The sequence below is a fragment of the Sesamum indicum genome, linkage group LG9 (genome assembly GCF_026168435.1).
Source record: "Sesamum indicum cultivar Baizhima isolate 11 linkage group LG9, ASM2616843v1, whole genome shotgun sequence".
Classification (NCBI taxonomy): Eukaryota; Viridiplantae; Streptophyta; class Magnoliopsida; order Lamiales; family Pedaliaceae; genus Sesamum; species Sesamum indicum.
Window position 1 is genome coordinate 21,594,822 of NC_142665.1, and position 16,377 is coordinate 21,611,198.

General features: G+C 34.6%; 2 protein-coding genes and 1 non-coding gene across 4 annotated transcripts; 1 reads left to right on the forward strand and 2 right to left on the reverse strand.

The window, feature by feature from the left end:
• Positions 1–421: 421 nt before the first annotated feature.
• Positions 422–2,435, reverse strand: LOC105177836 (glycosyltransferase 6). The gene has a single exon (XM_011101097.3). It carries the CDS (start codon positions 2,042–2,044, stop codon positions 656–658), a length of 1,389 nt encoding a protein of 462 aa, XP_011099399.1. The 5' UTR covers positions 2,045–2,435; the 3' UTR covers positions 422–655.
• A 2,425-nt stretch (positions 2,436–4,860) lies between these two features.
• On the forward strand, positions 4,861–4,934 carry TRNAT-AGU (transfer RNA threonine (anticodon AGU)). Its single transcript has one exon. It is a non-coding gene; the product is annotated as a tRNA-Thr (tRNA).
• A 395-nt stretch (positions 4,935–5,329) lies between these two features.
• LOC105177835 (heptahelical transmembrane protein 4) lies at positions 5,330–10,700 on the reverse strand. Of its 2 annotated transcripts, none has more exons than XM_011101095.3 (4): positions 10,248–10,700; positions 9,796–10,061; positions 7,844–8,168; positions 5,330–6,239 (listed from the first exon to the last, which is right to left on the reverse strand). In XM_011101095.3, exons 2-4 carry the CDS (start codon positions 10,056–10,058, stop codon positions 5,586–5,588), a joined length of 1,242 nt encoding a protein of 413 aa, XP_011099397.1. In that variant the 5' UTR covers positions 10,059–10,061; positions 10,248–10,700; the 3' UTR covers positions 5,330–5,585. The 2 variants fall into 2 exon arrangements, with proteins under 2 accessions (XP_011099397.1, XP_011099398.1); XM_011101096.3 differs by having other exon boundaries at positions 10,222–10,700.
• Between the last annotated feature and the right edge of the window lie 5,677 nt (positions 10,701–16,377).

The window sequence follows — 16,377 nt, forward strand, 5'->3', positions numbered from 1 at the left end:
CTTCTTAGTCGTTAATATCTGAACTGATTGTTTGCTATTTAGAAGTTCTTGTTTGGGTAGTTTATATAATCCATACTCACTCGGAGACAGATTTTTCTTGGATCAACAAAAGTTTAGCTTGCAAGTTGCAATGTCAACTTTTTGGACCTCGTACTTGGGTCCTGTTTCATCGTCGGATTAATCATATAAACACATGGCACAGGTCTGTATTATATGTAGATATGTATATAAACTAAGACACAATACAATACACCACCAAATTAATAGGCGAATCCAAGGCTAGGACAGATGGGAGCTAGTACTTCACCTATATACTGAAAACTTAGTACAACTCACTTACTACACAAAAATCAATGTCGGGGTAGTTTTAAATACACATATAGACATGTGATCTACATTATTTATATTTGCAACCTTCAGATCAATGCAGCATTCCACTAGGTTGTAACATTACCAACTCAATTACCCCAAGAAAATTAAGGGTAAGGGCCAAATTGACAGGAAAATGGACACATTTTCTCGCATACTTATATACCTATATGCTCACACAAATTACATACTATATATTATATTACAACATTATACTCTTAATAAATTAGAAAATAGAAGGCCATAAAAAGAAAAAATGAATTGCTACTACTCTAATCACGAACCCTCAAGCAGGATAGTCAAAGGGCAGGAGATTCACCGTGGAGGGATCCAGTAAATCGGGGTGCACGAACCCATAATTCCTTAGAACTTGATTATCAGCAAAGATCAGAGCTTTCTGCATTGCATCGAAGCAAGTCTGCCCCGAGTACATCTGGTTGTGGTCTCCGCTGCAAGGCTGGCACCCAGTGAAATGGGTGATGAACGGTCTCCGCCAGCTCCCCCTCCCGTACCCAGCATCCTTAAGGTACTCCTCCCACACCCTAGCGTAGCTCTCGCTCACTTTCTCTGCGTGCCGCCGTCTCAGCGCCGGAACCTCCTTCTCAATTTGCGTGTACCGCTCGGTGATATTATCAAATGTGCCCACAATTTCCATCCAGTACCCCTCAAAATAGTATTCACCCTCCACGTAGATTTTATTACCCCATTTTTCTTTTTCTTTTAAAATCAAATAAACCAAGCCGGACTGATCGTCCGATTCCGGGAAGATCTTATCTTTGAACATTGTGCTCAAGATTTCACCCCATTTCTCATAGTCGGGTGATTGTGGGCCCATGCTGGCCCACACCTCCATGAAATCCATGGCCCACTGACAGTTCCGGATCAGAAACACACCGGCGTTGATGCTGGTCCAGCTCTTCTTCTCCTGGATCAAACTCGGCCAACCGTGGACCACGAAGTTATGGTCCTTGTACCGATGGAGCGGCAGCTTGAAGTCCATGTCCGTGAACGCTGCGTCGGAATCCACCCACCAGATCCACTCCGCCTCCGGATGGGCCAGCATCGCCGCCTTCACGGTGGGAGTTTTGGCCCAAAAGGAGAACATTTTCGGCTGGAGCAAGACGTTGTTGTAGAAGATGTCGATGCCGTGGCGTCTGCAGTAATCCACCTTGTTCTTGAACAGCTTTAGCAGAAGGTAATCGCCTATGGGATTCTTGCACGGTTTGGCCTGGGAGCCAGTCACCATTAGAATTCGATTCTCTGCTCCGGCCGAGAAAGACGGGTGCTGCTTCAGCCACGCTCTTCTCTTTTCGTCCCAATTCTTAACGGGCAAAGCATCGATGCTGTAACTCAGTTCCGGGTCGTCGTAGAAATTCTGCTCGGGTGGGTCGTGGCCCAGGTTAGGGCCCGAGTCATCGCCGCAGCTAACCGCTGGGTTGGCGGCAGCGGCAGAAATATCTGAGGATTCCCTGGACGAAACAACGGAGGTGGAGAAACTAGGAGCCGGAGAGGGGCTGGGACTGAAGAAAGACCAGATGGCACAGACCACCAGAAAAGCCACCAGAACCCCACCGACGAAAAGAAACCCGTCGGCGAAAAACGCCGCCGCTTTGCTCCGACCATTGTGCCTAGCCATTGGGAAAATTTGGAACTGGGACAGCTCCGAGGACGCCATTATAAATCCAGTGAACCCCACAAAAGTAATCCCCACGTCGTCACGGTGGATTTCGTCGACTAGCGAAACTCTATAGCCATCTGGAAATTGGAGTTATTGGGGGCGTCCGTCAAATTTCGGCGGCGTGAGAAAAGGATAAGGGCTCCAAAAGAGCTGAGAGCTCTTGAATTTATTAACGCCGGTGGTTGAGAGTGGTTTAATGGTGGTGGGGATGGGAGGAGAAAGGCGTCAATGGAGTACGGGGATTAATGGAGACGTTAGATGGGAGCACCGACAGCGTCAGTGCTTTTGGCTGGTTGGAGGTTGGGAAAGAAAGCAGAGCCATTTATTCCTTATGGTGCGATAATAATTGTCGGTTTTTACTGCAACGATGAATAAATTAGGCATTTTAGCTTCTGACACTCTGGAATGATTCGCATCTTACTTTTCTGTTTAATGTTTTATATCATCTGTTTTCAATCAATTATCATATAATTTTTTCATAAAGTTTATCCAATATTTTTCAAATTGTTTAATTAATGTTTTATAATTTTATATACATAACTGACATACAAAAGTGGGCTCCAGTAAATCTTGGGTTGTTTTTGGCTACTTTTTACAGCGAGAGTTTTTAGTCGATTTTAAAACCAACCCAAACTCTTCTTACACTGTGATTGAAGTCACTTTTTGTCCGATGTAATAAGTAGAATAAATACAACTGTCAACAAAGTGGAAAGAAACTCTCAGTAGCAAAAGGAAACCGTAATACTTCAAATAATTGCAACATCAAAACTCTGATTTGAATTACGTTAAAAAATTGAAGCATAACAGGAACAAAATGGATCAGCACCTCAACCATTACAATACTAACTGCCAATTCTAATGTTTAACGAAAATTAAATTCAAAGTTATGGGGTTTAAAATTATCGGGTGTGTGGGAATTTCTCTCACTTTAGTATGAGTGTTTGTAATTTATTTATCGTTGTTAGTCATATTAATGTATTGATTGAATTGAAATATTACTCAATACATCAAGATGAATCATTAAAATTTATTCACCGTTATTAATTTTAAAAAGAAAACAATGTAATTGTGGTAGTATTGTATGACATGGTACGATTCGTAACTTTTTCTAAATATTTTGCCTAATTCTACTTTATAACACAAGTATCTCAACATTAAAATTGGGACCAACTACTATTATGCGATATATTAAATTAAGTTTAGATTACATATGCATCGATAAATTTGAATTTGATAAGAGAATTTAGAAAATAAATTTTAATGACTTTATTTAAGGAATTTTTAATTTATATATGATCAACAAACATAAATTTAATTTAGAATTATCCAAATCAATTTAAAAAAATTATTACAAAAATTGAAAATTCATAGATGCAAATGTAAAGTTAGTGATTGATTGGAAACAGAATTGTTGAGGATAGTGTGTTGCTCACCCATTTTGTGTTTTTTTTTTTTTTTTTTTGATTTGGAAGTGTGTTGCCCACTTGCATGATCCGTTGGTAGATAAGAAATTTTCAAATGCAGATTGCATTACGTAGGTAGGGTCTGATTTGAGATTTAGCCCAACAAACTCCGAATAGACTTGGAATTTTGTGTTTGTCACATTATTAACTAGTAAAAGAGTACCGATCGGCTTTTATATGTAATGGAGGAAAGTTGAATATATGGTGTTGTATTAAGGAAATATTGAAGGTGTCCGCTAGTTCATCAAGGGGTATTGAATATTTTCAAAAAATTTATATGAACAATCTCCAAAGAATCGGGATATGTTAGAGTCAAGTAAGGAGATTCCTATAATGGTTCTCCGACGCTCAAATCAGTTGGAATTCCAAATAGTGTTTAAAGAATATAAGAGAGACAGAATGACCGAATTTGTATCTAGAGGTGGAGAGTCGTAAATATATGCACGATGGATTGTATGATTTCATATACCCTTAGATCTATTCTTGATCCAACAGGACGCAATAGGTTGTACATATTCAATGAATAATGACAAAAAATGGTCCAAGGGACCAAGACTATACATTTTGGGAAGTGCTACAGCACTAGTTGTACTATTTTGACATTCTGTTTTCAGTGTTTAGAAGTTTTTGAAAACCTAGGTCCTTTGCACTCTTAGTGCTTAAAGGTCCGTCACTTGTATTAGAATAGTTTTGGGAGGTCTCGATCTATCCTGATATTGGACAAAATTTTTAACGCATTTTAAAAGTGTCCAGTAAAATATATGAATATCCTATTATCATATTGAAAAACTCGTAAAATGATAATTGAAGGGATTTTGATGAAAAGAATATGTGTAGGCCGACCACATGGATCTTGAAATCTGCAGGATATGATGAATTTAGTAACAAGAAGGGTTTGAGAATAGTGAAGCCTACCCGCCCTCTCTGCACTGCAACTCAATAATTTTCTTTATTCACCCTCATATTATAAGTTTGAAGTAGTTAATTAATAGGTTTAAGACAGATGTTGTGTGCTCTGGAGGATGTTTTATTTTAATGAAATGATAATGTTATAATATGAGAGTGTTAGGATGTGGTTGATTTAAATGTGATTAGGGATGTTGGGGCGGGATAAGATCAGACAAAGATATATGTGTTGTAAGTGAGTAATGATTAAGAGTTATACCGCCACACAAATGATTAAAGCAACAGAAACATTGGGTGTGACGGAAAGGAATATTTGTAGACAGGTGAGATGAGAGAGGTCATAGGGAGCTTTCTCCACTTTATTATACACATAATACATCATTAGTTGAGGATGTGGTGGATGCTCAAATGATATAAAGTATGTTTTAGACGATTCAGCAACAAGCTCTCGTAGCTCAGTTGGTTAGAGCACCCGTTTAGTAAGCGGGAGGTCTTGAGTTCGACTCTCAACGAGAGCAGTTTGAGCGTGTCTTTTGATTTTGATGTTGTCCTACACAACCTTGTTTTCTTTCTGTGTTTTTTTTTCCCCCGGCTGAATAGATGTTAAGACACTAGTAAAACCAGATGGATGTATAAATACAACCAATTCTCCTTGATAGATACATAAGCATAAATACACATTCATCACTCTTTTCCTTGTTATCTATCAAAAGAAATATACGGTCATTCCGTTTCCTTTTATCCTCACAATACTGATGCAGACATTTATGGCTGAACGTGAACCAGTTCTGGTTCAGGTAAAAGTATAACAGAAAGAGAGTCCCTGGTTCAGACGCCTCAGTCTTTGACATTCTGAAGCCTGCATATATTCCTCACTAATCAGATTGAGAAAACAACATTATGTCACTATAACTAATCACAACCATCCCCAACATTAGCACAAATTTATTTCAGAACCAACTGCATACCGTCACAGTCGTCTTACTTTTTTTTTTTTTTTCTTGTTATATCAATTAAGACACGTGAAGCATTCCACTAATTCACTTGAAGTGGTGGTTACACAAGATATTAAAAGTTGCAGCAAGTGTCCCACTTCATACATGCATACCTAAATTGATACTAATACGCCACCCACGGCATTATCACAACTACTGAAATTCTATAAACTTTCAGCATCCTTGCAGGTCCCTCCACCTGAGATAAACGAGCCCAGCACGGTAATGTGTATAAGCTCCTGCCACAACAAGAACATGGAAAAGTTGGTGGCTATGCCCAGCAAGATCAAATTTTCCGGGCATCCACCTCTCTGGAACTCTCATTGCGTATACCAGCGCTCCAATACCATAAAATGCCCCCATCAAGACTTCATATCCAGTTGTGTGGAGTGCTTCCGGCTGGTGCCAGAATAAGATAAGCTTGTGTAAGATTGGTGCCACACCAGATATACCCATCCCAAAGAATAGTGATGCTCGAAAGTTACGATATTCGGGAGATTGGAATACTGGGATAAGGGATGCTGCAATTGTACCGACTCCTAGTAAAGTTATAAACCCCATGTAGAGCCCACAGAAGACAGGATAGCACATGAAAGAGTAGTAAACAGGGGGGTAGAAGGATGTCGAGATGAGGGCAGCGATTCCTGCATAGTCAAGCCTAAGCATGATGTAAGATACGCGTTCGGAATGGCAGGAGAGCAAGTGGCAAGCGCTGCTGGCTAACAAGCAAAACATGGCCCCACCTAAGAAAGCAAAGAACGGCCAACGTGTGATTGGCCTCACCAGCAACGGTGCTATTATGTTTGCCAAGTCCTCTTTCATGCTATGCTGCAAACAATTAAACAATATAAATCATGTTAACAAGTAAGAAAGTTTCCTCCATCAGAAGAAACAAATACGATTTACAACTGTGGATAAAGTCTTAAGTTACCAGATAGTTCTTCATATTGGAGAAAACTATTCTTAACCTTTCTGTTTTATCGTCAAAAACAGGAGTTGCTTGTTGTTGTTTGTGTGGTCTAATCAAGTTTTAAACTATTCATCGGAATATACCAATCTTCAATTACTCTCTGCTCGGTGATACTATCGTTTCTTTTCCTGTCATATTTATTATCAATTTGCTCCACAAAGAGAACTGCTGCAGGAAATATATCAGCTTGAACAAAGTAAATGTTCATATGGAACCTAAACTTATCTCAGAGAATAGGAGTATTTCATATTTATATGTATATACCTTAGTATTACCAATCTCTAGGATATGTATTCATATTCATCATATGATCTGCATAAATCCAGAAAATAAACTTAACATATATTGTCAATTACAATCAACTCATTTGTTTGAACTTTTCTTTTCACTGCCTTTGTCAACTTGAGAGATACATAGGAATGCTCTAAGAATAAATCAGTGGATATAAGCTATTCAAGAAAACTATGACCATAAATATGAGACTAAAAACTTCAGTTAGAACTGTTCCCCAAAAGCCAAGTCAAGCAACTCCACTGGTCTATTGAAACAATTGCAGTGACCTATAAAATCCTCAAGGCATGTGTGCACCCAATGGTGTTAACGATATGCTACACGCAAGATGCACAGATTGTGTTAGAAGTGACAAGTGATACTGCCAATGATTTTCCTCAACTACCTTTGAAAATTTATGTGCTGTTTTACATAGAAAACTATAATTAACTTATTGATTAAAGGCGTCATTGAACCAAAGTCCCCGCACTTAAACCAGCAGAGCATGCTATTGCACGAAATTCACCAGAATCAGACACAAGAAACTTGCATTTATCTTATTTTGATCATCTCAGATTAGCAGAAGCCCAGTAGTTTTAACCAAAACAATTTCAGTGTATGCACAGGAAGCTTCAAATTTCAGGCCCTACATTATCATTAAAACATTAATGGCGAAGCCAAAAATAGTGTATGAGCTGTGCTGTTAAGCATATTTGGCTTCCTGGCTCTGATTCACATTATATTACTTTATCTATCGCGCGGGATCTTCACATGCCAAGAATATGCTCCTTAACAATCTAACAGATAAAAACATTTGCCAATAGAAGTTAGGTGATCAACGCAAAAATGAAGGCAATAAAAAACATGATCAATCTTAGACATAATCCACGTATATGAAATAATGAGTCAGCTTTCAATTATACCATCTGTTTGCTCTGGTTGATGACCATACTATAACATAGAAACTACGATCTAGAGCATTTCAGGAAAGTTCAGTTTATTTTAAAAACAAACAACCAATTGAATGTATGCATCTTTCATCTGGATCAACATATGGTGACGACTTCTGATTTGTCAGTTATGAAATTAATTTTTTTAGTTGCGATGAAGCTTCAGTGCACCATAGAATAAGAGAGAGAAAAGAGTATCCCATAAGGGTAGACAACAGCAAACTGCAAAAAGTAAACAGTACCAGAACACAAGTATCAGTGTGGTTGCTGTGTGAAATACTTTCTGGTAAACAATTTGAGAAGAGTTCCACAATATGCCAATTAGACAAGGATGGTAGCAAATCCATCGAAGGAAATGAATTCTTTAACTCCTCTCGAAGTTTGTGCATATCGGGCATATGTGGCAAGGATGGGAGACAAGTAATAAGTTCCATGTGCAATTTCTGCAAATCAGCTTTTCTCAGCACATCAGGGAAATTTTGTAGTCTAGGAAAGTCAACAACATTTGGAACCATCATAGCAGTGTAAATGGTTAGAGCGAGGAAAAGGAAGAATCCTATCAAATGCCTGCAGAGGAGAAAGATGATGAATCAGTGTTGAGAAGTTCAAATAAGATAGTAATCACTGACAAAAAGTAAAAAGGGCATCACGACCAACATAGCACCAGCAATCAGAACAACAAACAACATATCCCTCAATTTAATATAAACAATGCGGCAATGCCCTATTCAACCAAGGTACCAAGAATCCGCAACTCCCTATTTGCAGAAGAAAATCTGCAGTGCAAGCTATTTTTGTACAATCAAATTGGTGTGTAAAAAGCTATTCTTTCCTATTTTGAACTTATAGTAATAGGAAGCAATGTGATCTCATTCACACATGTATCATTCATGACTACTTTGTTAGCTGCCCATTTAAAATTACCGAGCTCGGTTATATTTGTTACTCCTACAAACCATGAAATCTACTGAGAATTGAAGTGGTAAATAAAACATTTCGAACATACATAACAACTTGCTCCAGAACAAGAATTTGATCCACAAGCTTCTTTTCCTTTTAAAGCACCTTCAGGAAGTTTGATGTCTGCCACCATGCCACGGTTTATTTGTTTATACAGAGAGTTAAACTGAAGTATTAAGTCCAGAAGAAAAAGAGGATACATCCCAGTATTTGTTTATTTCTCATTTCCTAACAGAGTTACAAACTCTTAACTGTTTTATGACAAACTTGCCTCATATACACAAATAATTAATATGAAGAAAATAAGATTTATCTTTCTTCACTCCAAGCCCACGTCCCTAAAAGGAAGCTAATACAGAGAATAAACTTGCCCTGGTCTCTGGCACCTGGTAAAATGGCTCTCATCAAACTTAATCATTAAAAATATGGTCGGGGTATCTTACAGTTGCAATCTATTTCTTAACCATTCCCCCCTTATAACCATTTAGGATCATTTGGAAGTGGAAATTACAAGATAAAAGTTCGAATAATTGATTCCACTAAAGTAAACAAGCCAATGCATTATATATACTAACAAAAGTTTGAAGTTTCCATATGATAAGAGATGAGAAATAGTGCAGGAAAAAGATCTTAAAGCCCAATCCCTTCCTAAGTGGCCCAGATCAAAATTAAACCCCTCAGTTTTCCCCTGGAACTCCATCTTTGAACCCAGTAATATTTCATCTAGCAACAGTGATCTGCGTGACCGAAGTGCCAAACTCATATCATATTGACTATTGAGAAGACTACATCAAAATCTTGGCAAAGCCACATCACAATCTCCCAATTGTTAGTGGTGTTGGTTGGATGTTGGTGCAATGACAGTGGTAGAGACCTCCTTCAAATAAGATATTAAGCTTGCACCAGTTACTTTCTGGATATGATTTTCGATATAACTATTTTCCTACAGTCTCTTCTTCAATAAACTTCACTCTTATAATAAGTCTGCTACCCACCTCAAGTTCAGAACTACAACATTGCCATAATCAAGCACATGACAGGAAACAAGAGAACATTGTAAGACCAATAACGATTATAATCTTTATTGGGCAAGAAAATGAATAATATTCAAAAATCTCATATAAATTCTGCAACCTTGAATACCTGAACAATCATGCTGTAAAATAAAACAAGACAACAATTTCAAACCAAGTTACAAGATTAATAATAACAGAAGCACGGAAGAACATCTTACGTCCAAATGTTGAGGGTCTCATTGTGAATGGTAAAAACGCTGAGCAAGGCCTGCTTCAAAGGCCATTCAGACCTGTAATAACGAAGAATATATTCATTGTCCTTCAGATATGCAGGCAATGAATGGTACTCCACCAACTGGTACTTCACTTTCTTCCACAAACTCGCTCCTCTCCCTTCAATCGGTGAAGAACATAGCTTCTCGGTCTCGTCTGATCCTAAGCCAGAAACCTCCAGAGCAGAATTCCCTTGAGTCTGACCCATTCTCTAGCCAACCCACCAGCGATCAAACAGAAAATCAGCAAAAGATCACAACAACGGAACAAAAAAAATAGTAATAATAATAATCAACGATTCACAATTCAATCGAACCATCAAAAAATTTCTTAGCCGATTGTTCATGCATGCGTATGAAATGGGCTCGTACCAAATCAATGACTGGCAGAAGAATACCTGAGACCCAAGAAGTACGCCGCCGCTAAAAAATCACCAAGAAATATGACTATTCAAGCTACTATATGTATAGCTTGAATTGATCGTCTCAAGCACTCTTTCCGTCTCTTCGGCGGATTAAACAAGAAGTGCGAGAGGGATTACGAGCTAAAAGAATATAAAGGAAATTGGGGGGGGAGAGGGCAAAATCTAGCCGCCAATTAATGGTGCAAGAAAAGGCCTCAATTTGCAATTCTTTCCGTAGCTTGTTTAATATACAAGAAAGAAAAAAAATTAACAATCTGTCGATAGACAACATCAAAATGTAAGTAGTACAGATGGAGGAAACAGAGATGCCTCAGAAAGATGCGGAGATGCTGAGATGATTTTTGTTCGTTTATTGGCCATGCCTTTGGCACGATTTGCCTCCTTCTCTTGGTCTAGAAAAGCGTGGAAAGCGACGGAGAACACCACTACGATTAAAACTCACAAATTTTAGCACTACATGATAGATTATTGGTAAACTATAACCTATTATGAACATTTTTTTATTTTTTAAAAAATTATATATACCCTTGATATTTAATAAAATTATATAACATTTAAACTTGACGTATAAAATTATCAATTTTGTCTTTATTATATTTTTTATTTTTTTAATTAAAACTTATAAAAAAATCGAAAGAAATTAATGGAAAATTTTTAAAAATTATAAAAATATTTATCCACTTAATCCATAAAAAATTTAAATAAATAAATAAAATTATAATTTTTAATCCACAAGAGCATTTTGATCAGTTCACCAAAAAAAAAAATGAATAAAAACCTAACGAATTGGATTAATTGTTAGACGACCCTTAAAAATAAAGAGGGAGTATTTGTAATTATGTCAAATTTCAAAGGAGATTGTTGCAACTTACCTGCATTATATAGTACATTATAGGTATAATTATACAATTCTCCGCTAAAATTTGAAAATGTATACAAGTTTTCCATTTCTTAACGAAAGCATCAATCTTGTTTAGACGATGACTATGGTGTTGTATTTCCTTCTATTTGATAGGGAAATGTCCAATTCTTACACATCATCGGGATACCGTATGGATGTGGTAATCTAAATATTCGGACTTGAATAATATCTTAATTTAGTGATTGAAATAAATTTTAATTTTATCGAATAATTGAATTCACTTTCTATTATTTTCATAATTGTTAATCATTGATGAATATGATTATCAGTATATGTATTACATGTACAATTAATTTAGGATATATATCGCAACTTGAATAAAAAAAATTCATCAGAAATTTTGAATTCAAATATGAGTGGGTGTGTGAATGTATTGGGTGTGAATGTTTAAAAACCAGTGATCTTTTAATCTCGTGGTTAATGTTGAAATTCCATGTGAGGTCATGAGTTTAAGTTACATCAGACGTATAAGTGTTTATCTCACTTTTATGTGAGTTTATTTTAATTTATTATTTTATAATTCTTAGTTATATTAATATATTGATTGAACTGATATATTGTTCAATTACTTAATTCATTCAAATATTTTCTTTAGAAAATTAAAGGTAAATATTATATTTGGTCCCTTAAGTTTTCGTTTAAAATTATTTTAATCCCTCAAGTTCATTTCTTGACTTTAGCTTCTTTAAACTTTAACTTTTGTCCCAATTCGGTCCCTCTTACTGTTTCCGACGAAAATGTGGCCGAATTCTGAATTTTTGGAAGGTAAAATGATCAATAAATTTAATTTTATCACTTTAGTCCCTTAAATTTATAAAATTATCAAATTAATTCTTTTTTACACGAAAAAATAACTTTTTTATATTTTTATGCTGATATGGTGTAATTATCTTATGTGAATAATGAAATTTTGAACTCTTGTGAATATAATAATAATATATTGTTTAACTTAAAATGACTTGTTTTTTTTTTAGTAGTTAAACAAAACCAAAACTATGAATCAATTTTATAAATTTTATCTAATATGAAAATGTAATAAAAAAAATAACTTAAGCCAGTAATTTTTTATGTCAATGATTCAAGATAAGTCTAAAAAAGTTAAACCTAAAAATATGTATTAAATGTCAAAAAAAGTGGTAGATTATAATTTTTAACTAGATTCTTTGGTCGATTTTCTATATATATATATAAAATTCATTTTAAAAGATTTTCTATAAAATGAGACTATATATTAGAAAACCTCTTAAAAATAAATTTTATATATATTTGAAATTCACCAAATAATCTAATTTAAAGTACATTGCACCAACTTTTTTTTCAAAATTGTAACTATTAATATTTAATAACATTGTTAAAATTTAATTTTAGGCGGGAGTTAGGATTAAAGAGACTATTTTATTTTAAGTTAAACAATACGTTAATATGATGTTCACAAGAGTTTAAAAATTTTATTTTTCATACAATATAAAAATATAAAAAAAAATTGTTTTCTTTCTTAAAAAAAGGACTAATTTAATAATTTTACAAATTAAAGGGACTAAAGTGATAAAATCAAACTTAAATTGATCATTTTACCTTCCAAAAAGTCAAACTCCTACGATAATTTCGCCGAAAAATGGTCATATAGACCAAATTGAGACAAAAATTAAAATTTAGGAATACTAAAATCAATAAATAACCTTAAGGAATCAAGATAATTTTAAACAAAAATTTAAAAAATCAAATATAATATTTACCCAAAATAATAATAATAAATGTGGGGTGGTTTGGGTGGAAGGGATGGTGTACCTAATGCTTATGCGGTCCATACTCTGCAGCACTAATAGCCATAGCCTAATAACTATCTTATAAATACTCACCGAAAGCCCCATCCACTGCCTACGCCTCAGCATTCAATTTCAAAATAGGTTAAAATCTTTTCTTTTCTTGAACTTTTTTTTTTTTTTTGATAATTTCACAGTGCACATGTGAAAATTGATTATATATAATCCATTGTTTGGAATAATTACGCTCTCATCTTTTAAAGTTGGATGTAATTATACATATATTTGTTATAATTTAAAATTTTAGATTTGATATCCCTGAAATTTGTTCTCGTCTAATAAATAGGTCCATTTCGTTAATCAAAATTCACTATATTTATTGATATTAACAAAAAAAAAAGAATAAAAATTACTATTTACCCTCGATCAACTTATTACTAACTTATTGCAGGTCAAACAAATATGTTTCGACTAAACTACTCTTATAAAAGTGAAAATATGCCATTACATGCATTAATACGTGAAGACGTATGAGGGTAATTTTGTTATAAAAAGATTTATTTGACTTGCAATAAATTAGTAATAAGTCAATCGTGTGTAAATATAGATCTTTATCTAATTTTTTTGCTAGTATCAGCAGATTCAATAAATTTTAACTAATGAATAGACTTATTTATTAGATGAAAGCAAATCTCATGAGTGCTAGATGTAATTTTCTAAATTATAAAAAACTTACGTATAATTACATTAAATCTCAGAGAGAAAAGAGTATCATTATCCCATATTTAAAATATATATGTAGCATTCATCTATATAGTGATGGACAAAACACAAAATTATAATGAATTCCACCAAAATTATGTTAAATGATACTTTCATCTAAAACTTTAAATTATTAAAGAGAGGAATCATCATTCAGTATCAATATTTTCATACACGCCCCCTCACGTGCAAATTTTGTATGTAAAACTTTGTTTTTTTTAATAATTGGGTCACAATAAAGTTTAAATTTAGAATTTTTTTTTATGTAATTCGATTCAGATATCATATTAAATGACCACATCATTTAAAAATTTAAATTATTAATGGAAAAAATATTTAATAATATAATATATTAGGGAGCGGAATACATAAGGGCACAGGAAAATGGACAAGGCTTGGTAAGGAGTTGAAATTGAAACGCATCAGGCCCAAGCCATGCGATCAGCCACTTTGATAAATATGAATCTGACCATTATAATTAACGATTAATTGCATTTTATCCCCGTAAAAATACTGATATGTGTATAATGCCACTAAAAAGAAAATGGACATGCAACTCCAACGGCTCGCTTACATCGCCTATAAAGGTGAATAAGATTATTGCTAAACCCACCTTAGGTTATTTGGGCTAGCAGCCCATTTGGGACAAGGTGGTTAAATTACCTTTGAACCACCTTGTCTTAATTTTTGGTCAAAACAGTAGATTTGTGTGTAACGTAGGTAGGGGTGTAAGAGTCTTTTCCCATTAAATAAAGAGGACAACAAGCAAAGTACAAAGTTAATAACTAGTGTATATTTTTAATTGATGCGGTGGAAATTGAGTAACTCAAACTTGAATGTTGTTTTTTTTTTTTTTTCGGCCTCCATTTTTTGTGTCGTGCCTTCATTTATGAGTTCCAACGAGTATATTTTGGGATTATTCTCAAAGCTTTTTGTACAAAATCATAGAGTATCTCCTTTCTTTTTGGTTTTTATGTCTGAAACTTCATTGGATCTTTTCGAATCTTTGGTAGATTGGTTCATAAGCTTTTTTTTAATGTTGGTGGGGGACCTCGTACTCCTTTAAGGCACCAGTATAGATATTGACGTCTGAAATTTTATTAGATACTTTTCAAATCTTAATTAGATTGGTTCTTAAGTTTTGTTCAAACCTCGTACTCTCTTAGAACACCAGTCTGGATATTGACATATGAGATTTATTAGATATTTTCGGATCTTAAATAGGCTGGCTTATAGGCTTTCTTCTAACTTTGATGAGAGGGCCTCGTATATCTTTATACTTAGAGGGTAGTTCGTACACCTTCTGCACCTCAAGAATATTTGGGATCATATTATGATAGACTCCTTTTTGTGATTCTATACCTCTTAAGTTTCTGTTATTATACGAGACTTGTTGCTTTGTAGTATTTCTTATAGGAGGTAACCCATTTAAAAATTGGACACATAAAAAAGGTATTCATTTCTCTCTTAGATTGCAACTTGTGTCTTCATTCCTCCTCGTATTACCTCTTTTTATCATAAAAAATTATTTTTGAAATTATATTTGTCAATATTAAAGCATGCACATATAAATTTTAAATAATTACTTTTTAATTCATAAAATTATTTTCTTTTTCATATTTATAGTTTAAAACATATTGTTGTTCATCGAAATACTTACACTCATAAATTAATAAATAAAGTCTAACATGTTTAATAGTTCGATAGTCGGGACTCAAGGAACTTTCATAACTTATAAGTACCTTTTAAATCACATATTATCTGTGACATTGACATGTATTCTATATAACCATAGATAAAAGTTAAGAAACTCCCATATTTCATAAATTCAAAAATTCTTTTATAATATGCGATTTATTATATTATTTAATACATTTAATGGGGGTAATAGCCTCCTCACATACAAAAGGATGAAAATGCCCTCCAATTCTTATAAAATTTGCTTAAAAGGGCAAGATCCGCGCAAAAACCTGCGGGTGGGGTCGCCTGACCCGACCTGCCTAACCCGGTCCATAAAAGGGGACACGCTTGGCTGACTGTTGGATTATCTGACATAAGGCCCCCAGATGCCACCACGTGGAGCTACCTTATACGATATGCCATATTATAAATACTGTCAAATATGAACATTTATGGCAAGTGCATTTAATGCCATTTCAATCTCATTTGTTCTCCAAGCTCGAATTTGATCCCACTTTTTATAACTTAAGCATCAAAGGGCCTTAATTAGGGGCTACCCAGCAAGCGTAACGTTTTCTGCTCTCAAGATCCACTAGTAGGAAGCTCGAATAGGGTTCAACTGCCCCACCTCTATCTTGCTACCTGCATCAACATTCAAATTCAAAACTTAATTCAATACATTGATAATTTAAATTAATAAATAAATTTAAACAAGACAAAAAAAAATTATCATAAAAATAAACATGCACCGACAACCATAAAATTCAAGTTGATAACATTTTAATCATAATTTATAAAATTTCAACTTTACCGATCAAAACAAATACTGGTGTGCAAAAATCTCTTGTTCTTAACATGTGTTTCTTTATAATAGCTTGGGTTAGGACGCAGCATTAGATTGAAGGCCGCATCAATCTCATCACCCATGTAATGGTTTTCGAGTCAGCCACCACTTTGCTAGGGACTAGGGAGCGCT